The sequence below is a fragment of the Oncorhynchus keta genome, chromosome 31, assembly GCF_023373465.1.
Source record: "Oncorhynchus keta strain PuntledgeMale-10-30-2019 chromosome 31, Oket_V2, whole genome shotgun sequence".
Lineage (NCBI taxonomy): Eukaryota > Metazoa > Chordata > Actinopteri > Salmoniformes > Salmonidae > Oncorhynchus > Oncorhynchus keta.
Window position 1 is genome coordinate 9153538 of NC_068451.1, and position 20461 is coordinate 9173998.

General features: G+C 41.6%; 1 protein-coding gene across 37 annotated transcripts in view; it reads left to right on the plus strand.

The window, feature by feature from the left end:
• The first annotated feature begins 8263 nt into the window (after nucleotides 1–8263).
• The window catches only part of zmp:0000000881 (uncharacterized), a 34962-nt gene continuing 22764 nt past the window's right edge, over nucleotides 8264–20461 (plus strand). For 31 of the 37 annotated variants that reach the window (XM_052489497.1, XM_052489466.1, XM_052489468.1 and 28 more), the window contains exons 1-2: nucleotides 10529–10693; nucleotides 17261–17406. In XM_052489497.1, the coding sequence (XP_052345457.1) occupies nucleotides 17261–17406 (146 nt within the window). In that variant the 5' untranslated portion in view covers nucleotides 10529–10693. Of the gene's footprint in view, nucleotides 8435–8855; nucleotides 9003–9584; nucleotides 9831–10325; nucleotides 10485–10528; nucleotides 10694–17260; nucleotides 17407–20461 lie in introns of those variants that run through there. The other 6 variants (XM_052489459.1, XM_052489462.1, XM_052489460.1 and 3 more) reach the window with 6 other exon arrangements.

Consider the following 20461-nt stretch of genomic DNA (forward strand, 5'->3'; position numbering starts at 1 on the left):
TACATTTTTATTGGTTGATTCAAAAATAATAGTTAAAAGCCACCCAACTAAACATCCGTGGTTGATTAGTTGTTTAAAGCAATACACATCTCACACAGAGTGGGAGAGAGAGAGAGGGAAAGAGACATAGGGAGAGAGAAAATCCCTGTGTTCCACTTCCTGCATGTGTGTCAGTCAAGTAGAGCTCTTTACATGACTGTAAAGACATGACTCTATCAATTTAAACACATATCAGAATGTATCGAGCTTTTCATTGCAAAAGAATTCTCAAAACGTTTAAAGAGCAAACATTGACAAAAAAAGCAGAGCTCACCAGCAGAGTCTTGAATTAGTGCACTGATGATTAAGAACTGGAGAAACACTGGAAACACAGGAAATTGAGATTCGTTTTTGTTTGAATTGTTTTAACAAGTACCAAAAGCACCTATTTTGTTCAAATAGGTGCTTTCAAATAGTCAAATAGTTATTGATTTCAGAAGTACTGCAAACACAGTGTACTGTATGTCAGAGTGATACTGGTTCAACATGAAAGAGAGGAGGATGGCATTGGTGTTTCTCTACAAGTAGGGTGAGTCAACATGTATTTTTCTACTTGCACGAATGCGCACCTTCGGGCACACACACACACACACACAGAAATCAGAACCATGGACAGACACATGATATTTAGCTTACATTGATTGGACTAAATTGTTTTTGGTATCTTTTTGTTGTCACTGTATTAGACTAAGCATAGGTGGTTTGATGAGTTTGAAGTTGAAATAGTGCTGGAAGGGTGGAGGCAGCTCCTGTTTTCTTTGCAATTTGCAGTAACTCTCCGTGGTTCTAAATCAATAGTTGTTTTAGTGGTCAGAACATTTTGGAAACGTTCATTTGCTTTACCATGCTGTAGGTCATGTAACTGTTTGTTACATGCAATATGCTTTGTGGACTTCACCGGACAGATGTTGCTCTCTGGTTTTGTGACGAAACAAAGGTGTGGTTGAATTTATTCTGCCACTGTCTTCTACTTGTCTCGGCCTTAGGCCTATATATCACTGTCGCAAGGCATATGAACTAACAGGTTATAGAGCAAACAACACAATTATCACAATACATGGCTTGGCTTCCCCAGTGATTTTACCCCACGCACCGCCAATGGTGGAAAAAGTACCCAATTGTCATACTTGAGTAAAAGTAAAGATACCTTAATAGAAAATGACTCAAGTGAAAGTCAACCAGTAAAATACTACTTGAGTAAAAGTATTTGGTTTTAAACATACTTAAGTATCAAAAGTAAAAGCACAAATTATTTCAAATTCCTTACATTAAGCAAACCAGACAGCACAATTTTCTTGCTTTTTATTTATTTACAGATTGCCAGGGACACACTCCAACACTCAGACGTAATTTACAATTGAAGCATTTGTGTTTAGTGAGTCTGTCAGATCAGAGGCAATAGGGATGACCAGGGATGTTTGATTGATAAGTGCGTGAATTACACAATTTTCCTGTCCTGCTAAGCATTCAAAATGTAACAAGTACTTTTGGGTGTCCGGGAAAATGTATGTAGTAAAATGTAGATTATTTTCTTTAGAAATGTAGTAAAGTAAAAGTTGTCAGAAATATAAATAGTAAAGAACAGATACCATTAAAAAAATTACATTAGTAGTACTTTAACATATTTTTACATAAGTACTTTACACCACTGCACACTGCTACAGCAAACACATAACAATGCAAGTTAAAATTAAAATAAATACCAGTATATTTCACATGCTCCATCCCAGCCCCTCTTCTTCTGTAAAATGCTGTTTTATTTCGTTGACGAGGAGCTTGTTCACTCACACCCTGCGTGACAGGAAGTGGGGGGCCTTTGGGTTCCTCCAGACCTTGAGCCATGTTAGATTTAAGATTTGGAGACTCTTCATCTCTTCTGTTGGTAACAATGGTCCATTTTGCATCTCTCTTGTACCCTGTTGCACCAACCATTATTGCTGGGTTTTTCTTTGGTACCAGAGCTAGATCCAGAGCCTCATTGTATGATGGTCGGGATGGACTACCTCAGCATCTTTTCCAGGGTTGGTCTCTGGTTCAATGGCGGACATGTGTTTGCTAATGTGAGGTGCCATCAGAGAGGTATCAAGGGGGGGGTGCTGCTAACACCCCCATTTCGGATTTGTGATCCCCTGAGACTCATACATTTTCTTCACCACTATAGAGACACCAACTGGATCGGTAGATCTCTGGTCAGTCTTGTGAGTGGAGAAATCATCCACTTGACCATTCTTATTATTATGACCAGATAATCCTCAGGGCTTTCAGACACTTGCACGAGTAGATTAGCACAAGTAACAGGCACTCCTGGTGTCCTGTAGCTGAGTTATTTTATTCTCTGATTTGCCAGGGATAGGCCTTACAAAGCTGTCGCTCTCAACTTGTTAAGTGATGTTTTCTCAGGGTAATGATCAGTCCAGATGCTGTGCTGCATATCTGCTAAGAAACCAGCCCTTGCTGTCTCTGCCTGGCCGGTTCCCCTCTTTCCACTGGGATTCTCTGCCTCTAACCCTATTACAGGGGCTGAGTCACTGGCTTACTGGGGCTCTCTCATGCCGTCCCTGCAGGGTGTGCGTCACCTGAGTGGGTTGATTCACTGTTGTGGTCATCCTGTCTGGGTTGTGCCGTGGCGGAGATCTTTGTGGGCTATACTCAGGCTTGTCTCAGGATGGTAAGTTGGTGGTTGAAGATATCCCTAAAGTGGGTGGGGTTATATCCTTCCTGTTTGGCCCTGTCCGGGGGTGTCCTCGGATGGGGCCACAGTGTCTCCTGACCCCTCCTGTCTCAGCCTCCAGTATTTATGCTGCAGTAGTTTGTGTCGGGGGGCTAGGGTCAGTTTGTTATATCTGGAGTACTTCTCCTGTCCTATTCGGTGTCCTGTGTGAATCTAAGTGTGCGTTCTCTAATTCTCTCCTTCTTTCTTTCTCTCTCTTGGAGGACCTGAGCCCTAGGACCATGCCCCAGGACTACCTGACATGATGACTCCTTGCTGTCCCCAGTCCACCTGGCCATGCTGCTGCTCCAGTTTCAACTGACCTGAGCCCTAGGACCATGCCCCAGGACTACCTGACATGATGACTCCTTGCTGTCCCCAGTCCACCTGGCCATGCTGCTGCTCCAGTTTCAACTGTTCTGCCTTACTATTATTTGACCATGCTGGTCATTTATGAACATTTGAACATCTTGGCCATGTTCTGTTATAATCTCCACCCGGCACAGCCAGAAGAGGACTGGCCACCCCACATATGCTCTCTCTAATTCTCTCTTTCTTTCTCTCTCTCTCTCGGAGGACCTGAGCCCAAGGACCGTGCCCCAGGACGACCTGACATGATGACTCCTTGCTGTCCCCAGTCCACCTGACTGTGCTGCTGCTCCAGTTTTAACTGTTCTGCCTTATTATTATTCGACCATGCTGGTCATTTATGAACATTTGAACATCTTGGCCATGTTCTGTTATAATCTCCACCCAGCACAGCCAGAAGAGGACTGGCCACCCCACATAGCCTGGCTCCTCTCTAGGTTTCTTCCTAGGTTTTGGCCTTTCTAGGGAGTTTTTCCTAGCCACCGTGCTTCTACACCTGCATGGCTTGCTGTTTGGGGTTTTAGGCTGGTTTTCTGTACAGCACTTTGAGATATCAAAGTTGTAATGAATTTCCTCGTCTTCTTCCGAAGAGGAGAGGCGAAACGGATCAGAGGACCAATACGCAGCGTGGTAATTGTCCATGGTTCTTTTTAATGCGTTAAGGTACACATGAACAACTGACTACAAAAAACAAGAAATGTGAAAACTCAAAACAGTCCTATCTGGTGCAAAGACAGACTTCACCCACAAACACACAGTGAAAGCCAGGCTACCTAAGTTTGATTCTCAATCAAAGACAACTAATGACACCTGCCACTGATTGAGAACCATACTTGGCTTGAAATACCAAAACATAGAAAAACAAACATAGACTGCCCACCCAACTCACGCCCTGACCATACTAACTAAATACAAAACACAGGAAATAAAGGTCAGAACGTTAAAGGTGCGGACTCCGTTCTGGGTGGCGTCTGTCCGCGGTGGCGGTTCTGGCGCGGGATTCACCATTGTCTTACCGCCTTATTGTCCGCCTCTGTGGCTTTCTCACCATGGCAACCCCTCTCAATGACCCCACTGGAAGAGGGCAGCTCGGGACAGAGGGGCAGAAGCTTGGACAGAGGGGCAGGGGCTCGGGACAGAGGGACAGGGGCTCTGGCGCCTCTGGGCTGAGGGCTCTGGCGCCTCTGGGCTGAGGGGCAGGGGCTCTGGCGCCTCTGGGCTGAGGGCTCTGGCGCCTCTGGGCTGAGGGCTCTGGCGCCTCTGGGCTTCTGGCAGCGGCGCCGGACAGGCGGGAGGCTAATCCGGCAGCGGCGCCGGACAGGCGGGAGGCTCCGGCAGCGGCGCCGGATTTGACAGGCGGACGCTCCGGCAGAAGGCGGGAGCACCTGCAGGAGGAGACTGAGCAGCCTGGTGCGTGGGGCTGCCACAGGAACCACCAGGCTGGGGAGACCTTCAGGAGGCTTGGTGTTAGGAGGAGCCTGAAAGACCGGGCTGTGGGGAGCACTGGAGCTCTGGTGCAACCTTGGCACCACTTCCCCAGGCTGGACAACTACTCTAGCCCGGACCCTCCAGAGTGCAGGCACAGGTTGAACCGGGCTGTGGGTAAGCACGGGAGATCTAGTGCTTACTACACGCACCTCTCCCCTAGGCTCCACTCCCACAGTTGCCCGGCACGAGCGGAGGCGCAGGCAGAGGACGCACTGCACCCTCCCAGCGCCCCGGAGACACAGCCGCAGAGCCGGCGCAGGATAACCTGGACCAAGACTGCGTACCGGCGACCAGACCCGCTGAGCAGGCACCGTTCAATGCCCACACTCGCATGGCACTTTCGGGGGCTGCCCTAGCCTGCACCAGGCTATGGACACACTGGCGACACCGTTTAACCGCATAACACGGTGCCTGACCAGTAATGCACTGCTTATCAAAGCACGAGGAGTCAGAGCTCAGGTCTGCTACCTGGCTTAGTACCACACCTCGGGCCCCCCAAAAAAAAAATTGGGCTGCCTTCATTCTCCTGTAACCTTCCTTGCATTGCTCCATCAATCCCAGGCGGGCTCCGGGCACTCTCCCTGGGTCGACCGCCCCACCTATCTATCTCCTCCCAAGTTGTGTGTAGTCCAGATTCTGCTCTGATGCTGGCCGCTGTTGTTGCTGCTGCTGCTGCTGTCGTCGCTGTCCTTTACCACGCCGCTTGGTCCGATTTTGGTGGGTGATTCTGTAATGGTTTTCTTCATCTGAACGAGGCGGACCAAAGCGCAGCGTGGTTGTTTTGATTCATGCTTTAATAAATCACTTCACATGAACAAACTAACAAAAACAAGAAATGTGAAAACTCATATCTGGTGCAAACAGAGACAGGAACAATCACCCAGGCTACCTTATGTTCTCAATCAAAGACAACTAATGACACCTGCCTTGATTGAGAACCATACTATTACCCAAAACATAGAAAAACAAACATAGACTGCCCACTCACACCCTGACCATACTAACTAAATACAAAACACAGGAAATAAAGGTCAGAACGTGACAAAAGTGATGTACTTATATAAACTTATTATGTGACTTGTTAAGCATTTTTAAACTTATTTTGGCTTGCCATAACAATGGGGTTGAATACTTATTGACCCAAGACAATTCAGCTTTTCTTTTTTTAATCAATTTGAAGAAAGAAAACATCGAAAACATAATTCCACTTTGACATGATGGGTTATTGTGTATAGGCCAGTGGCAAAAACATCTAAATTGAATAATTTTACAATTCAGCCTGTAACACAACAAAATGTGGGAAAAAATCAAGCGGTCTGTATACTTTCTGATGGCACTGATTATTAGTCATTCTTCAAGTTAGGCTATCCGTTAGGCTGCACATAACAATAAAGGCTCATTGCATTCATAAAGTGTTGTCATGTGCACTAATGAAGGGATACCAAGAGATACCCCTAATTGGGTGAATAACAGAACCCAGCAGTGTATGTATTATAGAGCAGCAGCATTAGGATGGTCAATAACTGAATCATGTAACATTTTTGTCCCTTAAAAACATTCAGCTGATCATGTCGCATTTGAATCCATGGCTCAACTCCTGGCACACTTTATCTATGTATTATAATACATCTAGCGGACCACCCGAGAGGTGGGACACGAACTGGATTGAGCAGAGTAGCTTAGTGGTACAACCAAAGTTTTGTTTTAATCAGTACAGTCAGTTGTCCGATGCTTGGACACTCAACACAGTTATAACAAACAAACAACACAGTTATAACAAATTATCTTTATTAGAAAATACCAATTCGTAGGACAGCGTGGACCCAAGATGAGCACCCTAATCATATTAAGCAGCTGTGACACTTAAATGGACCAAGAGTAGGAAAGCGAAACACGCTGTAGATTGTGACAAGCGCACAAAGGTGAAACATGCAGTTAAACGGGGAAACTGAGTATCAAACACTCTGGAAGCATGCAACTTCAATGCAAACAGGGGTTTAGCTCAATACACGGTGAAAAGACCCACTCGATAGTGATAGCGTCAAATATAACTCTACAAACGAGAGCTGGATGCACACGGTCCAAAAGTCCCACACGTGATCGTACATCTATGTAGAACCCAGCCCACTTTAAGCCACACAGTCTGCAGTACTGTTCTGCCCGCCTCATAACCCACGCTGTAATTTTAAATGGCTATGAACAAACTGGGACATAGATATAACATTGAACATTTAAATGTTGCATTTAAAAACACTTTGCTTCTCCAGCTGACGGACCCCCTCTTCCCTTACTCATGGGGTCTGGGTGTGTTTTCAACATCTTTGGGCCCTGCAGTAGATGCACATCTGCGGTGCACTGAATAAGCTAGGGGAAAAAACTGGACAGAAGCAACAGGCTAGGTAGGCTATACTCAGGTTAATCACTGTGAATCCAGGAAACCAAGATGGGGAAGACAAATGCAGCAACCGGGTTTAGCCTGATTAAGTCAAATAGAGGAGTGCAATACAACTATCAGCACGCTCTGTTTAGCCAAAAATCACTGATACAGCTTCAAGCTACTTCATTTGCATGTCAAAGAACACGTTAGGTGCAGCGTGATCCATTTACAGAAGCAGTAGAGAGGGCTAGCACTCCTAGAAACACCACTATCCAACCTGGACTATCTGGTGTAATTCTCTGTCTCTCTGTCTGAGGACTTGAGCCCTAGGACCATGTCTCGAAGGACCTGACGACTCATGGCTATTCCCATCCCCAGTCCACCTGGTCGTGCTGCTGATCCAGTTGTTCTGCCTGCTGCTATGGAACCCTGACCTGTTCACTGAACGTGCTACCTTGTCCCGAACCAGGTGTTTCGAGTGTCTCTCTCCCAACCTTGACCTCTGAATGCTCGACTATGAAAGTCCAACTGACATTTGCTCCTTAGGTGCTGTCTTGTTCCACCCTCTACTATTATTTGACCCAGCTGGTCATCTATGAACATCTTGAAAAAACGATCTGGCATTAATGGCCATGTACTCTTAGCTCCACCCGGCACAGCCAGAAGAGGAATGGCCATCCTTCAGAGCCTGGTTCCTCTCTAGGCTTCTTCCTTGGTTCCTACCTTTTCTATGGAGTTTTTCCTAGCACCGTGCTTCTACATCTGCATTGCTTGCTCTTTTTCGGTTTTAGGCTGTGTTTCTGTATATGCACTTAGTGACAACTCCTGAAGTAAAAAGGCCTTTATAAATCAATTTGATTAAACATAAATCCAGGACACTCCAATTAGTATGATATGTTACGTTTCGTATGGGATGATTTACATCCACAAATTAATACATACATTTTGTATGACATGTTACGAATGTCTATTCGTATGATGTGTTCCAAATTTAGAATTGGTTTTGGCTAACATTAGTTAGGTGGCTAACGCTAACATTAGCTAGGTGGCTAACATTAGCTAGGCTAGAGTTAAAGGTTAGGTTTAGGAGTTAGGTTAAAGGGTTAGGGAAAGGGTTAGCTAACATGCTAAATAGTTGCAAAGTAGCTAAAAAGTAGTAAGTATTTGCTAAAATGCTAACGGGCATCAATTGGGTTTCTAGACATTCGCATTATACGCCCACTCATCTTGCCTTAAAGGGAAACTATGGGATTTTGGCAATGAAGCCCATTATCTACTTCCCCAGAGTCAGATGAACTCAAGGATACCATTTTTATGGCTCTGCATCCCGTATGAAGGAATTTGGAGGTAGTTTCGTGAGCCAATGCTAACTAGCATCAGCAAAATGACTGGAAGTCTATGGTATCTACTAGCATACTATAAAAATGTTTCCACAGTTCATCTGACTCTGGGTAAGTAGATAAAGGGCTTTATTGCCAAAATCTTAAAGTATCCCTTTCAGTAACCTTCTGTCTTATGCAGGTGTTGGAACCAAAAATATATTCCAATCAGTTTGTTCTGAACAGAACCATTTCAAACCTTTGAAATCGGATTTTTACATTTAACTCGGACATTAAATTACTTCACCAATCATGCAGTGCGGATAGAGCAGCTTGCTATGAAGCGGGCAAGTGCTAGGTATCTAGTGATGACATGCATTATCTGAATTAGGCTCAAATAATTATCTGGGATCCTTGGGACATTCCTACCCCATTTGAAATTGAAATTTAAAAAGATTATGGTTAAGGTGAGGGTTTAGGGTAGGGACGTTCCAAGGACGTTGGATAGCACTGACCTTTGGCAAATCCGATTGTGACTCGCTCCGTTGAGAAATGGTAATCAGAAACAGAGATTATGGACTGCTTTGCTGGCGTTGATTAGAATATGTTCTGAGACTCTGCAGATAACATCGACAAGCTAACCACCTCTGTCACCGGCTTCATAAGTAAATGCATCGGCGTCGTTGTCCCCACAGTGGAGGTTCGCTGCTCCTCTAATAAAATACTGCATCTACCAACATGCACACACTCACATACAATCCTAATTTACGCTGCTGCTACTCTGTTTTAGTATATATCCTGATGCCTAGTCACTTTACCCCTATACATATCTACCTCTATCACTCCAGTGTCTCTGCACATCGTAAGTATGGTATAGAAACTACCCATGTATAGTTGAAGTCTGCAGTTTACATACACTTTTGCCAAAAACATTTAAACTCAGTTTTTCACAATTCCTGACATTTAATCCTAGTAAAAAGTCCCTGTTTTAGGTCAGTTCAGATCACCACTTTATTTTAAGAATGTGAAAGTTCTATTTTTGTTCTATTTTTGTTTCATCAAAAATCCAGAGGACATTTCTACAAAAAAGTACGATCTTTGTCCCTATGTGCACTTGTAAACCGTAGTCTGGCTTTTTTATGTCGGCTTTGGAGCAGTGGTTTCTTCCTTGCTGAGCGGCCTTTCAGGTTATGTCGATTTTGGACTCGTTTTACTATGGATACAGATACTTCTGTACCCGTTTCCTCCAGGATCTTCACAAGGTCCTTTGCTGTTGTTCTGGGATTGATTTGCAGTTTTCGCACCAAAGTATGTTAATCTCTAGGAGACCGACTGCGTCTCCTCCCTGAGCGGTATGACGGCTGTGTGGTCCCAAGGTGTTTATACTATTGTTTGTACAGATGAACGTGGTACCTTCAGGCGTGTGGAAATTTCTCCCAAGGATGAACCAGACTTGTAGTGGTCTACACATTTTTGGCTGATTTCTTTTGATTTTCCCATGATGTCAAGCAAAGAGGCAAGTTTGAAGGTAGGCCTTGAAATACATCCACAGGTACACCTCCAATTGACTTAAATGATGTCAGAAGCTTCTAAAGCCATGACATAATTTTCTGGAATTTTCTAAGCTGTTTGAAGGCACAGTCAATTTAAGAGTATGTAAACTTCTGACCCACTGGAAATGTGATACAGTGAATGATAAGTTAAATAATCTTTCTGTAAACAATTGTTGGAAAAATGACTTGTGTCATGCACAAAGTAGATGTCCTAACTGACTTAACTTGTTAACATGAAATTTGTGGAGTGGTTGAAAAACAAGTTATAGTGACTCCAACCTAAGTGTATGTAAACTTCCGACTTCAACTGTATATAGCTTCTTACTTTCTCCAGTTGTTTTCATTTCTTATTTTATTTATTGTGTGTTTTTCTACCATAACAAATGTTTTTGTGCTACATTGATATTGATTACTACATTGCTGGGTTTGGAGCTTGCAAGAAAGGCATTTCACTGTACTTGTGCACGTGGCATAAAAAGCTCGAAACTGAAACTGCGGAAACTTGCAAGGGTTAAAGAGCCCAATATACATCAAAGCACCAGCTCCCCCGTCAAGACCTTCATGCGCTCTCGGCTCTGCCTTATATCAGTTTCTCAGAGTCCCGGGCAGAGTTTAGCAAGCAGGAACAGGTACGAGCAATTAGTTCATTATTTGGACATGTCTTTCCTTGCAAGCTGTCCTACAGTTTCATCACTGCATGACACCAGATAAAGGGGTGTGACTACTTTAGGGGTGGGGCAGAGGAGAGGTAAAAAACACAGATAACTGTGTTCTCTCATGTTTAGACCTGACACAGCAAGACAGCAGCCATTCCTGAGCTAAACAGACGGCGTTATAGGTAAGGATCATTTTATTTTAAGATGATATAAACTGTATTTGATTAACTTCCCATTTATAACAAGCATTACGTTAATCAACTTTGCTTTTGTAAAGTAGAACAAAGGAAATTGGGATTTTGCGTGTTGTATCAATGTCCAATTAAATGTAATTATCTACTAGAGAGGATTACAAATGTTATTGCCTATCATGAGGCATTAAAAACACATCTATATCCGGTTTGTAGAGGTGTCAGCGTTATTTGCCCAATGTGGCCATTTGTGTAAAGGCAATGTCAGGAGAGCTGCACATTGGTGGGGAGGACATCATTTTCATATTCTGCATACTTACAGTGCCTTTAGAAAGTATTCTCACCCCTTGACTTTTGCAAAATGTTGTTGTGTTACAGCCAGGATTTGAAATAGATTAATTTAGATTTTTTTCACTGTCCTACGTACAATACTCCATAATGTCAATGTGGATTTATGTTTTTTGACATTTTTGCAATTGATAAAACAATTAAAAGCTGAAATGTCTTGAGTCAATAACTATTCAATTATGTTCAGGAGTAAAAATGTACTTAAGTCACATAAGTTGCATTGACTCACTATATGTGCAATAATATTGTTTAACATGATTTTTGAATGACCTCATCTCTGTACCCCACACATACAATTATCTGAAAGTTTCCTCAGTGAAGCAGGGAATTTCCAACACAGATTCAACCACAAAGACCCTGAAAGTTTTCCAATGCCTCGCAAAGAAGGGCACCTATTGGTATTTGGGATTTTAAAAAATAACAGACAATGAATATCCCTTTGAGCATGGTGAAGTTATTAATTACACTTTGGATGGTGTATCAATATTCCCAGTCACTACAAAGATGCAGGCATCCTTCCTAACTCAATTGCTGGAGAGGAAGGAAACTGCTCAGAGATTTCACCATGAGGCCAATGGTGACTTTAAAGCAATGGCTATAATAGGGGAACATGACTGAGGATGGATCAACATCATTTTAGTTCCTTCACAATATTAACCTAATTGATGGAGTTAAAAGAAGGAAGCCTGTACAGAATAAAACATATTCCAAGACATGCATCCTGTTTGCAACAAGGCACTAAAGTAATATCGCAAAATATGTGGCAAAGCAATTAACATTTCGTTTGGGGCCAATCCAATACAACACAATACTGAGTACATATTTTCAAGCATAGTGGTGGCTACATCATGTTATGTGTATGCTTAAGGACTGTGGAGTTTTTCAGGATAAAAAAAGAAACGGAATGGAGCTAAGCACAGGCAAAATTCTAGAGGAAAACCTGGTTCAATCTATTTTCCACCAGACACTGGGAGAGTCATTAACCTTTCAGCAGGACAATAACCTAAAACACAAGGCCAGATATACACTGGAGTTGCTTACCAAGAAGACAGTGAATGTTCCTGAGTGGCTGAGTTACAGATTTGACTTAAATCTATTTGCAATTCTATGGCAAGACCTTAAAATGGTTGTCTAGAAATGATCAACAACCAATTTGGCAGAGCTTAAAGAATTTTGAAAAGAATAATGGGCAAATGTTGCACAATGCAGGTGTGGAAAGCTCTTAGAGACTTACCTAGAAAGACTATAATCACTGTCAAATGTTATTCTACAAGGAATTGACTCCAGGGTGTGAATACTTAGAGATGCGTATTTCTGTATTTCATTTTCAATACATTTGCAAAATTAAAAAATAACATGTTTTCACTTTGTCATTATGGGCTATTGTGTGTAGATGGGTGAAATTTGAGGCTGTAACACAACAAAAAGTTAAGGAGTGTGAATACCTTCTAAAGGCACTATACATGCTCATAATTTAGAAATTCCCTCTTTGCTTGAATAGCATGAGCTATGAATTCATTATTGTAATGTGTGGTCACTCCCAAGATAAGATCTTTTCAAATAATTGTAGTGTTGGGAACAGAAATAGGGACCAAAATATACTGTATTTCATGGCAGGCCACAAATGGTAACTAAAAGGTATTTACCTATCTTGATGTATGTCCCTCAGACAGCTTTGCTCCTATACATCCTAATCTACACTGAGTGTACAAAACATTAGGAACACCTTCCTACTGTGTTTTACCCACTTTTGCCCTCAGAACAGCCTAAATTCGTTGGGGCATGGACTCTGCAATGTGTCAAATGCGTTCCACAGGGATGGTGTCCCATGTTGACTCCAATACTTTCCACAGTTGTGGATGTCCTTTGGGTGGTGGACCATTCTTGATACACACGGGAAACTGTTGAGTGTGAAAAACCCAGCAGCATTGCAGTTCTTGACACCACTCAAACCGGTGCACCTACTAACATACCCCTTTCAAAGGCACTTTCATATTTTATCTTGCCCATTCACCCTCTGAATGGCACACATACACAATCCATGTCTCATTAAATCCATGTCTCATTTGTGTCAATGCTAAAAAAAAAGTCATTCTTTAACCTGTCTCTTCCCCTTCATCTACACTGATTTGAAGTGGATTTAACAGTCAACCTTGAGATCATAGCTTTCACTTGGTCAGTCTATCATAAAAAGAGCAGTTTTGTACACTCGTGTATATTGTTACTATGCCAATGAATGACAAATGGATGGCACACAACACAGGATGTGACTTTTTGTTCCTGTGTAGAGTATGGATTAACGTGTTTGACAATTTTACCCAGCTGGCATAAATAGGGTACTGCTCTATCTGGGAGTGCCTCAATTATAGTTGGTTGGTTTTGAATGGATTAGAATACCAGTTTAGAATTAACAGAATTTCCACCTTACTATATGAGAAACTGGAATTGTCCAGATACCCATACTACATACAGTTGAAGTCGGAAGTTTACATACACTTAGGTTGGAGTCATAAAATCATTTTCCAACCACTCCACAAATTTCTTGTTAACAATCTATAGTTTTGGAAAGTCGGTTAGGACATCTACTTTGTGCATGACACAAGTAATTTTTCCAACAATTGTTTACAGACAGATCATTTCACTTACCATTCACTGTATCACAATTCCAGTGGGTCAGAAGTTTACATACACTAAGTTGACTGTGCCTTTAAACAGCTTGGAAAAGTCCAGAAAACGTCATCATGGCTTTAGAAGCCTCTGATAGGCTAATTGACATAAGTTGAGTCAATTGGAGGTGAACCTGTGGATGTATTTCAAGGCCTACCTTCAACCTCAGTGCCTCTTTGCTTGACATCATGGGAAAATCAAAAGAAATCAGCCAAGACGTCAGAAAAAAATGTGTAGACCTCCACAAGTCTACACATTTCCAAACACCTGAAGGTACCACATTCATCTGTACAAACAATAGTACGCAAGTATAAACACCATAGGACCACACAGCCGTCATATGACTCTGGAAGGAGATGTGTTCTGTCTCCTAGAGATGAACGTACTTTGGTGCGAAAACTTCAAATCAATCCCAGAGCAACAGCAAAGAACCTTGTGAAGATGCTGGAGGAAACGGGTACAAAAGTGTCTATATCCACAGTTAAACAAGTCCTATATCGACATAACCTGAAAGGCCGCTCAGCAAGGAAGAAGCCACTACTCCAAAACCGCCATAAAAAAGACAGACGACGGTTTGCAACTGCACATGGGGACAAAGATGGTACTTTTTGGAGAAATGTCCTCTGGTCTGATGAAACAAAAATAGAACTGTTTGGCCGTAATGACCATCGTTATGTTTGGAGGAAAAAAGGGGAGGCTTGCAAGCCGAAGAACACCATCCCACTGTGAAGCATGGAGGTGGCAGCATCATGTTGTGGGGGGGGGGGGCTTTGCTGCAGGGGGACTGGTGCACATCACAAAATAGATGGCATCATGAGGATGGGAAATTATGTGGATATATTTAAGCAACATCTCAAGACATCAGTCAGGAAGTTAAAGCTTGGTCGCAAATGGGTCTTCCAAATGGACAATGACACCAAGCATACTTCAAAGTTGTGGCAAAATGGCTTACCGACAACAAAGTCAAAGTATTGGAGTGTCCATCACAAAGCCCTGACCACAATCCTATAGAACATTTGTGGGCAGAACTGAAAAGGTGTGTGCGAGCAAGGAGGCCTTACAAATCTAACTAATTTACACAAGCTCTGTCAGGAGGAATGGGCCAAAATTCACCAAACTTATTGTAGGAAGCTTTGTGGAAGGCTACCTGAAACGTTTGACCCAAGTTAAACAATTTAAAGGCAATGCTACCAAATACTAATTGAGTGTATGTAAACGTCTGACCCACTGCGAATGTGATGAAAGAAATAAAAGCTTAAATAAAATCATTCTCTTTACTATTATTCTGACATTTCACATTATTTAAGGAAAGTGGTGATCCTAACTGACCTAAGACAGGGAATTTTTACTAAGATTAAATGTCAAGAATTGTGAAAAACTCAGTGTAAATGTATTTGGCTAAGGTGTATGTACATTTCTGACTTCAGCTGTGCTTAAACTGCATACTTTGTACTCATTGTTGCATGCTATTTAGTACATACCATTTAGTAAAAAGTATGCCATATGCCACCGCCACAGTGTAGTAGTGACTCCTGATTGGCTGAGTAGGTGGGGTGGGACCGAGTGCGGGTAGATTTTTCCAAATTTAACAGACATGCATGCTTTAACCAGCCTGATAATAGCTATTTTATATAATAGCTTATTTCCAATTTGATTAATTTCTGTAAACTCTGAATAGGAATGGAGTTATAAGCCTCCTCTGCTAGTTATAGGCAGACTATCGCATTCGTAGCCCGTAAGGCATCTATCCTATTTAGAAAGGACTGAAGACAGAAAAATATCATTTGGTTCCATTTCAACATATTTATTAGTGAAACCAAGTAACCTAGTACACACAGCAAAACATTTCACATGTTCAAATCAAAAGGCTATTGCACATAAAAACGTGGATAGTCAGGTGCATCACAAATTCAAAATCACTGGACAGCACTTATCATTGGGAACAAGATCAGAAGGACTGCTAAGGCTTGATCCATAAAGTAAATAAATAGGTAGTCTAGCCTACAAAACTAAAATATTCCATATGTTCAAAATCAAAAGTCCTGATTTAACGATGACATCAATAATGACATCATGCTGAGTCCCCGGTGCAGACACATTCAGAAAGAGCTCTGAGGAAGGTCAAGAGAAAAATAAAAACTTTTCAGTGAGAAAACAGAAATCCACTTTTTGGATTTAAAAATGAATAAAAGATAAAGCTTCTGTTTTCAAAGATGTAACCTACGATGCAATACAGTGATCATTTTAAGGAGAACAAAAACTACTTTGCCTACATTTGAACACTACCACAGAGGCTTTGCTTTTTGGCATCTTCACAATTACGTATCCTAGTTTTGTTGTTTGGCTACTTGAAGAGAACTAGGACCTATCACTGGCAGCCCACCTCTTTCAATGCATTGTGGAAAAGTGTGGATTGTATATAAACCATACTCGATTTTCAAAAATTCACATATTAAAAAATATTTTGTAATACCTACAATGCCTCATGTGCGACTGCGCTGTTTCATTGCTATTTATTGATTTCGCTAGGGCATTCCCATATCCAGTGGTGTAAAGTAGCCTAAGTAAGTAAAAAAAATACTTTAAAGTACTATTTAAGTATAATATAATTTAAGTAGTTATTTGTGGTATTTTTACTTTATTTTACTATTTCTATTTTTGACAACTTTTACTTACACTAGATTCCTAAAGAAAAGAATGTACTTTTTACTCCATGCATGTTCCCTGACACCCAAAAGTACTTGTTACATTTTCAATGCTTGACAAGACAGGAACAGAACATCCCGGTCATCCCTACTGCCTCTGATCTGGTGGACTCACTAAACACATATGCTTTGTTTGCCAAATATGTATAAGTGTTGGAGTGTGCTCCTGGCTATCCATAAAATAAATACACGAAAACTGTACTGGTTGGTTTGCTTAATATCAGTCATTTGAAATGATTTATACTTGAACTTTTGATACTTAAGTATATTTTAGCATTGGTATTTACTTTTGAAACAAGTGAATTTAAAACCAAATACTTTTAGACTTTTGCTGAAGTAGTATTTCACTGTGTAACTTTCACTTTTACTTGAGACATTTTCTATTAACTTAAGTTATCTTTACTTTTACTCAAGTATGACATTTGGGTTCTTTGTCCACCATGCCCATATCTAATTGATTTGTCAAAGCCCAAATGAGTATGACATCTAGGCATTTAAAGTATAATCGATTTTCAAAATGTTGCTTACAAAATGTTGCTTACAACTTGACTTTTTCACATACTTAAACAGCCTACTATTTTGGACGGTTGCAACACTGTTTGCTTTAGTTCCTAGTCAGACACATCCTTCTCTCCCACTCCATTATAATCTTGGAATTCTCTCTTTGTCTATGTAACTTTGAGAGAATTGACTCTGTAGGGTGTACTTACAGTTACTTACCATAACAACAGTACTATAACAAATGTTATGTAGAGGTGAATGCTTTTGTCGTTTTTTGGTCAACGTTTTTCTCATTTCTGATCTTGACCTGACTGCCCACTCCCCACCAAACCCCTAGATGGCGTACTCCACCAAAACTCTTGCTGCTGGCAGCTTTGGGAAGGTATACAAGGAGAAGTACAATGACACCTGGGCTGCAATCAAGAAGGTGCCACAACACTTAATCAATAGGAGAGACCTGGAGAGAGAGTGTCAAGTATACAAGTGAGTATGACGGACAATGTGCTATCATGGTATGTTGCTAAATGATATCAGCCCAGAGGGAAAGTATTTTGATCAGTGGTCTTTTTTTCATCTCTGAAGAAAAATGGAAGATCTCAATTTTGTATAATTTAGCGATCCCTTATATCTGATCTGTTTCTCCTAAGAGAATTCATTCTTGAAATCTTCAGGAGACAAATGAGCTTGAAATGAGACTTCCATTTGAGAAGCATGAGAAATAGATGAGATCTTATCATTGTCTCCACATGAGCTCATTAATGTCTCATTTATTGCGCCAGAAAAGCCTTTTTGAGCATCAAGGAGATATATGCACAGTGATGTAAAGTAAAAACACTTTACAGTTCTACTTAAGTAGTTTTTTGGGGTACTATTTATATTTTTGACTACTTTTACTTCACTACATTCCTTAAGAAAATATTGTACTTTTTACTCCATACATTTTCCTTGACACCCAAAAGTGCTCGTTATATTTTGAATGCTTAGCAGGAAGGGATTTACGCACTTATCAACCTAACATCCCTGGTCATCCCTACTACCTCTGATCTGGCGGACTCCCTAAACACACATGATGTCTGAATGTTGTGCAGGTGACTTTCTGTAAATAAAAAATACAAGAAAACGGTGCCATCTGGTTTGCTTAATAAAAGTTTGCTAAATTGAAATTATTTATACTTTTACTTGTGATACAGTATATATTTTTTATTTTTTACCCTGTTTACTCCCCAATTTCATGGTATCCAATTGTTTTGTTTTTAGTAGCTACTAGTTTGTCTCATCGCTACAACTCCCGTACGGGCTCGGGAGAGAGGAAGGTCGAAAGCCATGCGTCCTCCAAAACACAACCCAACCAAGCCGCACTGCTTCTTAACACAGCGCGCATCCAACCCGGAAGCCAGCCGCACCAATGTGTCGGAGGAAACACCATGCTCCTGGCGACCTGGTTAGCGTGCACTGCGCCCGGCCTGCCACAGGAGTCGCTGGTGCGCGATGAGACAAGGACATCCCTACCGGCCAAACCCTCCCTAACCCGGGCGACGCCAGGCCACACGGACCTCCCGGTTGCGGCCGATTAGGACAGAGCCTGGGCGCGAACACAGCGCCCTTAACCACTGCACCACCTGGGAGGCCCGTTTTGATATTTTAACATGCGTGTCGTGATCGCGTTTGGTGTAGGGGGACAAAATACATTTATGCACGATAACGTTCGTTCTAAGTGTATGTATACTTCTGACTTTAACTGTATACATTCTATAAATGTGCATGCATTAAACACATTCAAGTTTCACAACAACACATTCTTTAAATGTTAACTACTTTTAATTTTTAATGAACTAAAAAATACCCCCAAAAAGTGACTGGGAAGAGGTTTTAATTGCTTTTAATACAAAGTCGTATTGCTTGTAAAATAACAAAATAGTCAAACAAATTGGTGTGAAATTGAAAGTGCTGTCATTAACCCTACACAAAAAAATAGGAGCTGGCGCACACCCCCACCAAAAAAGTTGGTATAGGTGCTGACTAACTGGCACGTAAACTGCATTCTATTAAAACATAAAGAGAGTTAAACACTATATACAGGCTCCCAGTAATTTATTGGGTAAACCACAAACGTTTCACCACCCCATTTAGACAAAGCCAAAGTGTAAAACTCCCTGCAAATGCCTGGGGGAGCTGCCTAAAAAGCTGTCCGTCAGCACATACCAGCTCATAACTGGTACATTTACATTTACATTTAAGTCATTTAGCAGACGCTCTTATCCAGAGCGACTTACAAATTGGGTGGTACAAACTGTACCACCTCCACACCTAGTGAAACTCTGTTATAAATACTGAAAATGATTGCAAAAATCTTACATGTGTCAAAATGGACCTGGAGTTCAACTGAAATGCAGCTTAAACCATATGAAATGACATAATGTATTAGGGTTTAGGGCTGGGAATTGCCAGGGACAATACAATATTATCGTGATACTTTGGTGACAATACGATATGTTTTGCGATTCTCACTATTCTATATGTATTGCAATTCCATACTGTGATTTTATTGTGATTCAATGTTCCAAACATGACCATACGTCTGCTACAGTGAGACGAGTGAGCCATGAGAAGAGAAGTTTTGATCCGTCATAGAAATAAATGCAGAAAACAAATTGAATCCCTTTTTGTGCAGGTACAGCCAACTAGTGGAAAAAATAATATTGTGGCATTTTCATAACGATTCAATATAGTGTCAAAGATAATATCCTGATATGTAACTGTATATATTTTTTGCCACATCACTATTGGGGTTGTCCCGATGCCAAAATATTACCCACAAAACAATGTATGTGAAAGTATCACGATACCACTGCAAAGCCTTTTTGTCACTGATATTCACATCTCGTATCAATATAATTCGGAATTTTACTTCACACTATTCACAAATAGCACAAATATATGCCTGTGGTAGCTGCTGTGGTTGTGTGAGTAGTGGTTACAGGGTCTGCCGTGGTCTCTGTAGCCCAAGCTGACTCATCTGTAGACCCTTTCCCCTCTCTCTCGCTCTGAGTGGCCTCCTGGTAAGATCACCTTCTAGAGACGATCCCATCTGAGTCGCTGTCCCACTCTCTGTCTCTGTCGGCCTGGGGTGCAAGGGGTGGAGAAGGCATTGCAGGGTGCTGTGCCATGTGCTGTTCAGCCCCTCCAGCGTTAGGATATGCGGGGTAGAGCAGGAGGCTTGTTAGGACAGAAGGGTGCAGTAGGTGGGTGACCCCTGTGATAGGGGTCTTCAGAAGGTGCATAGGGGTCCTCCAGATAAAGGGGATCTTTGTATGCCCCCACTGAGGAGGAGACAGCCGGTCAACAGCCCAGCGCTGTATCTGGAATGTCTGACAGAAACACAATGACAGAAAGAGGGTTTAGATTAAACAAAAGTTGCCACATTTAATATTGTGATCATAATGAATAGAAAAAAAGATAGACAATACCAGTCAAAAGTTTGGACAGACCTACTCATTCAAGGGTTTTTCTTTATTTGTACTATTTTCTACATTGTAGA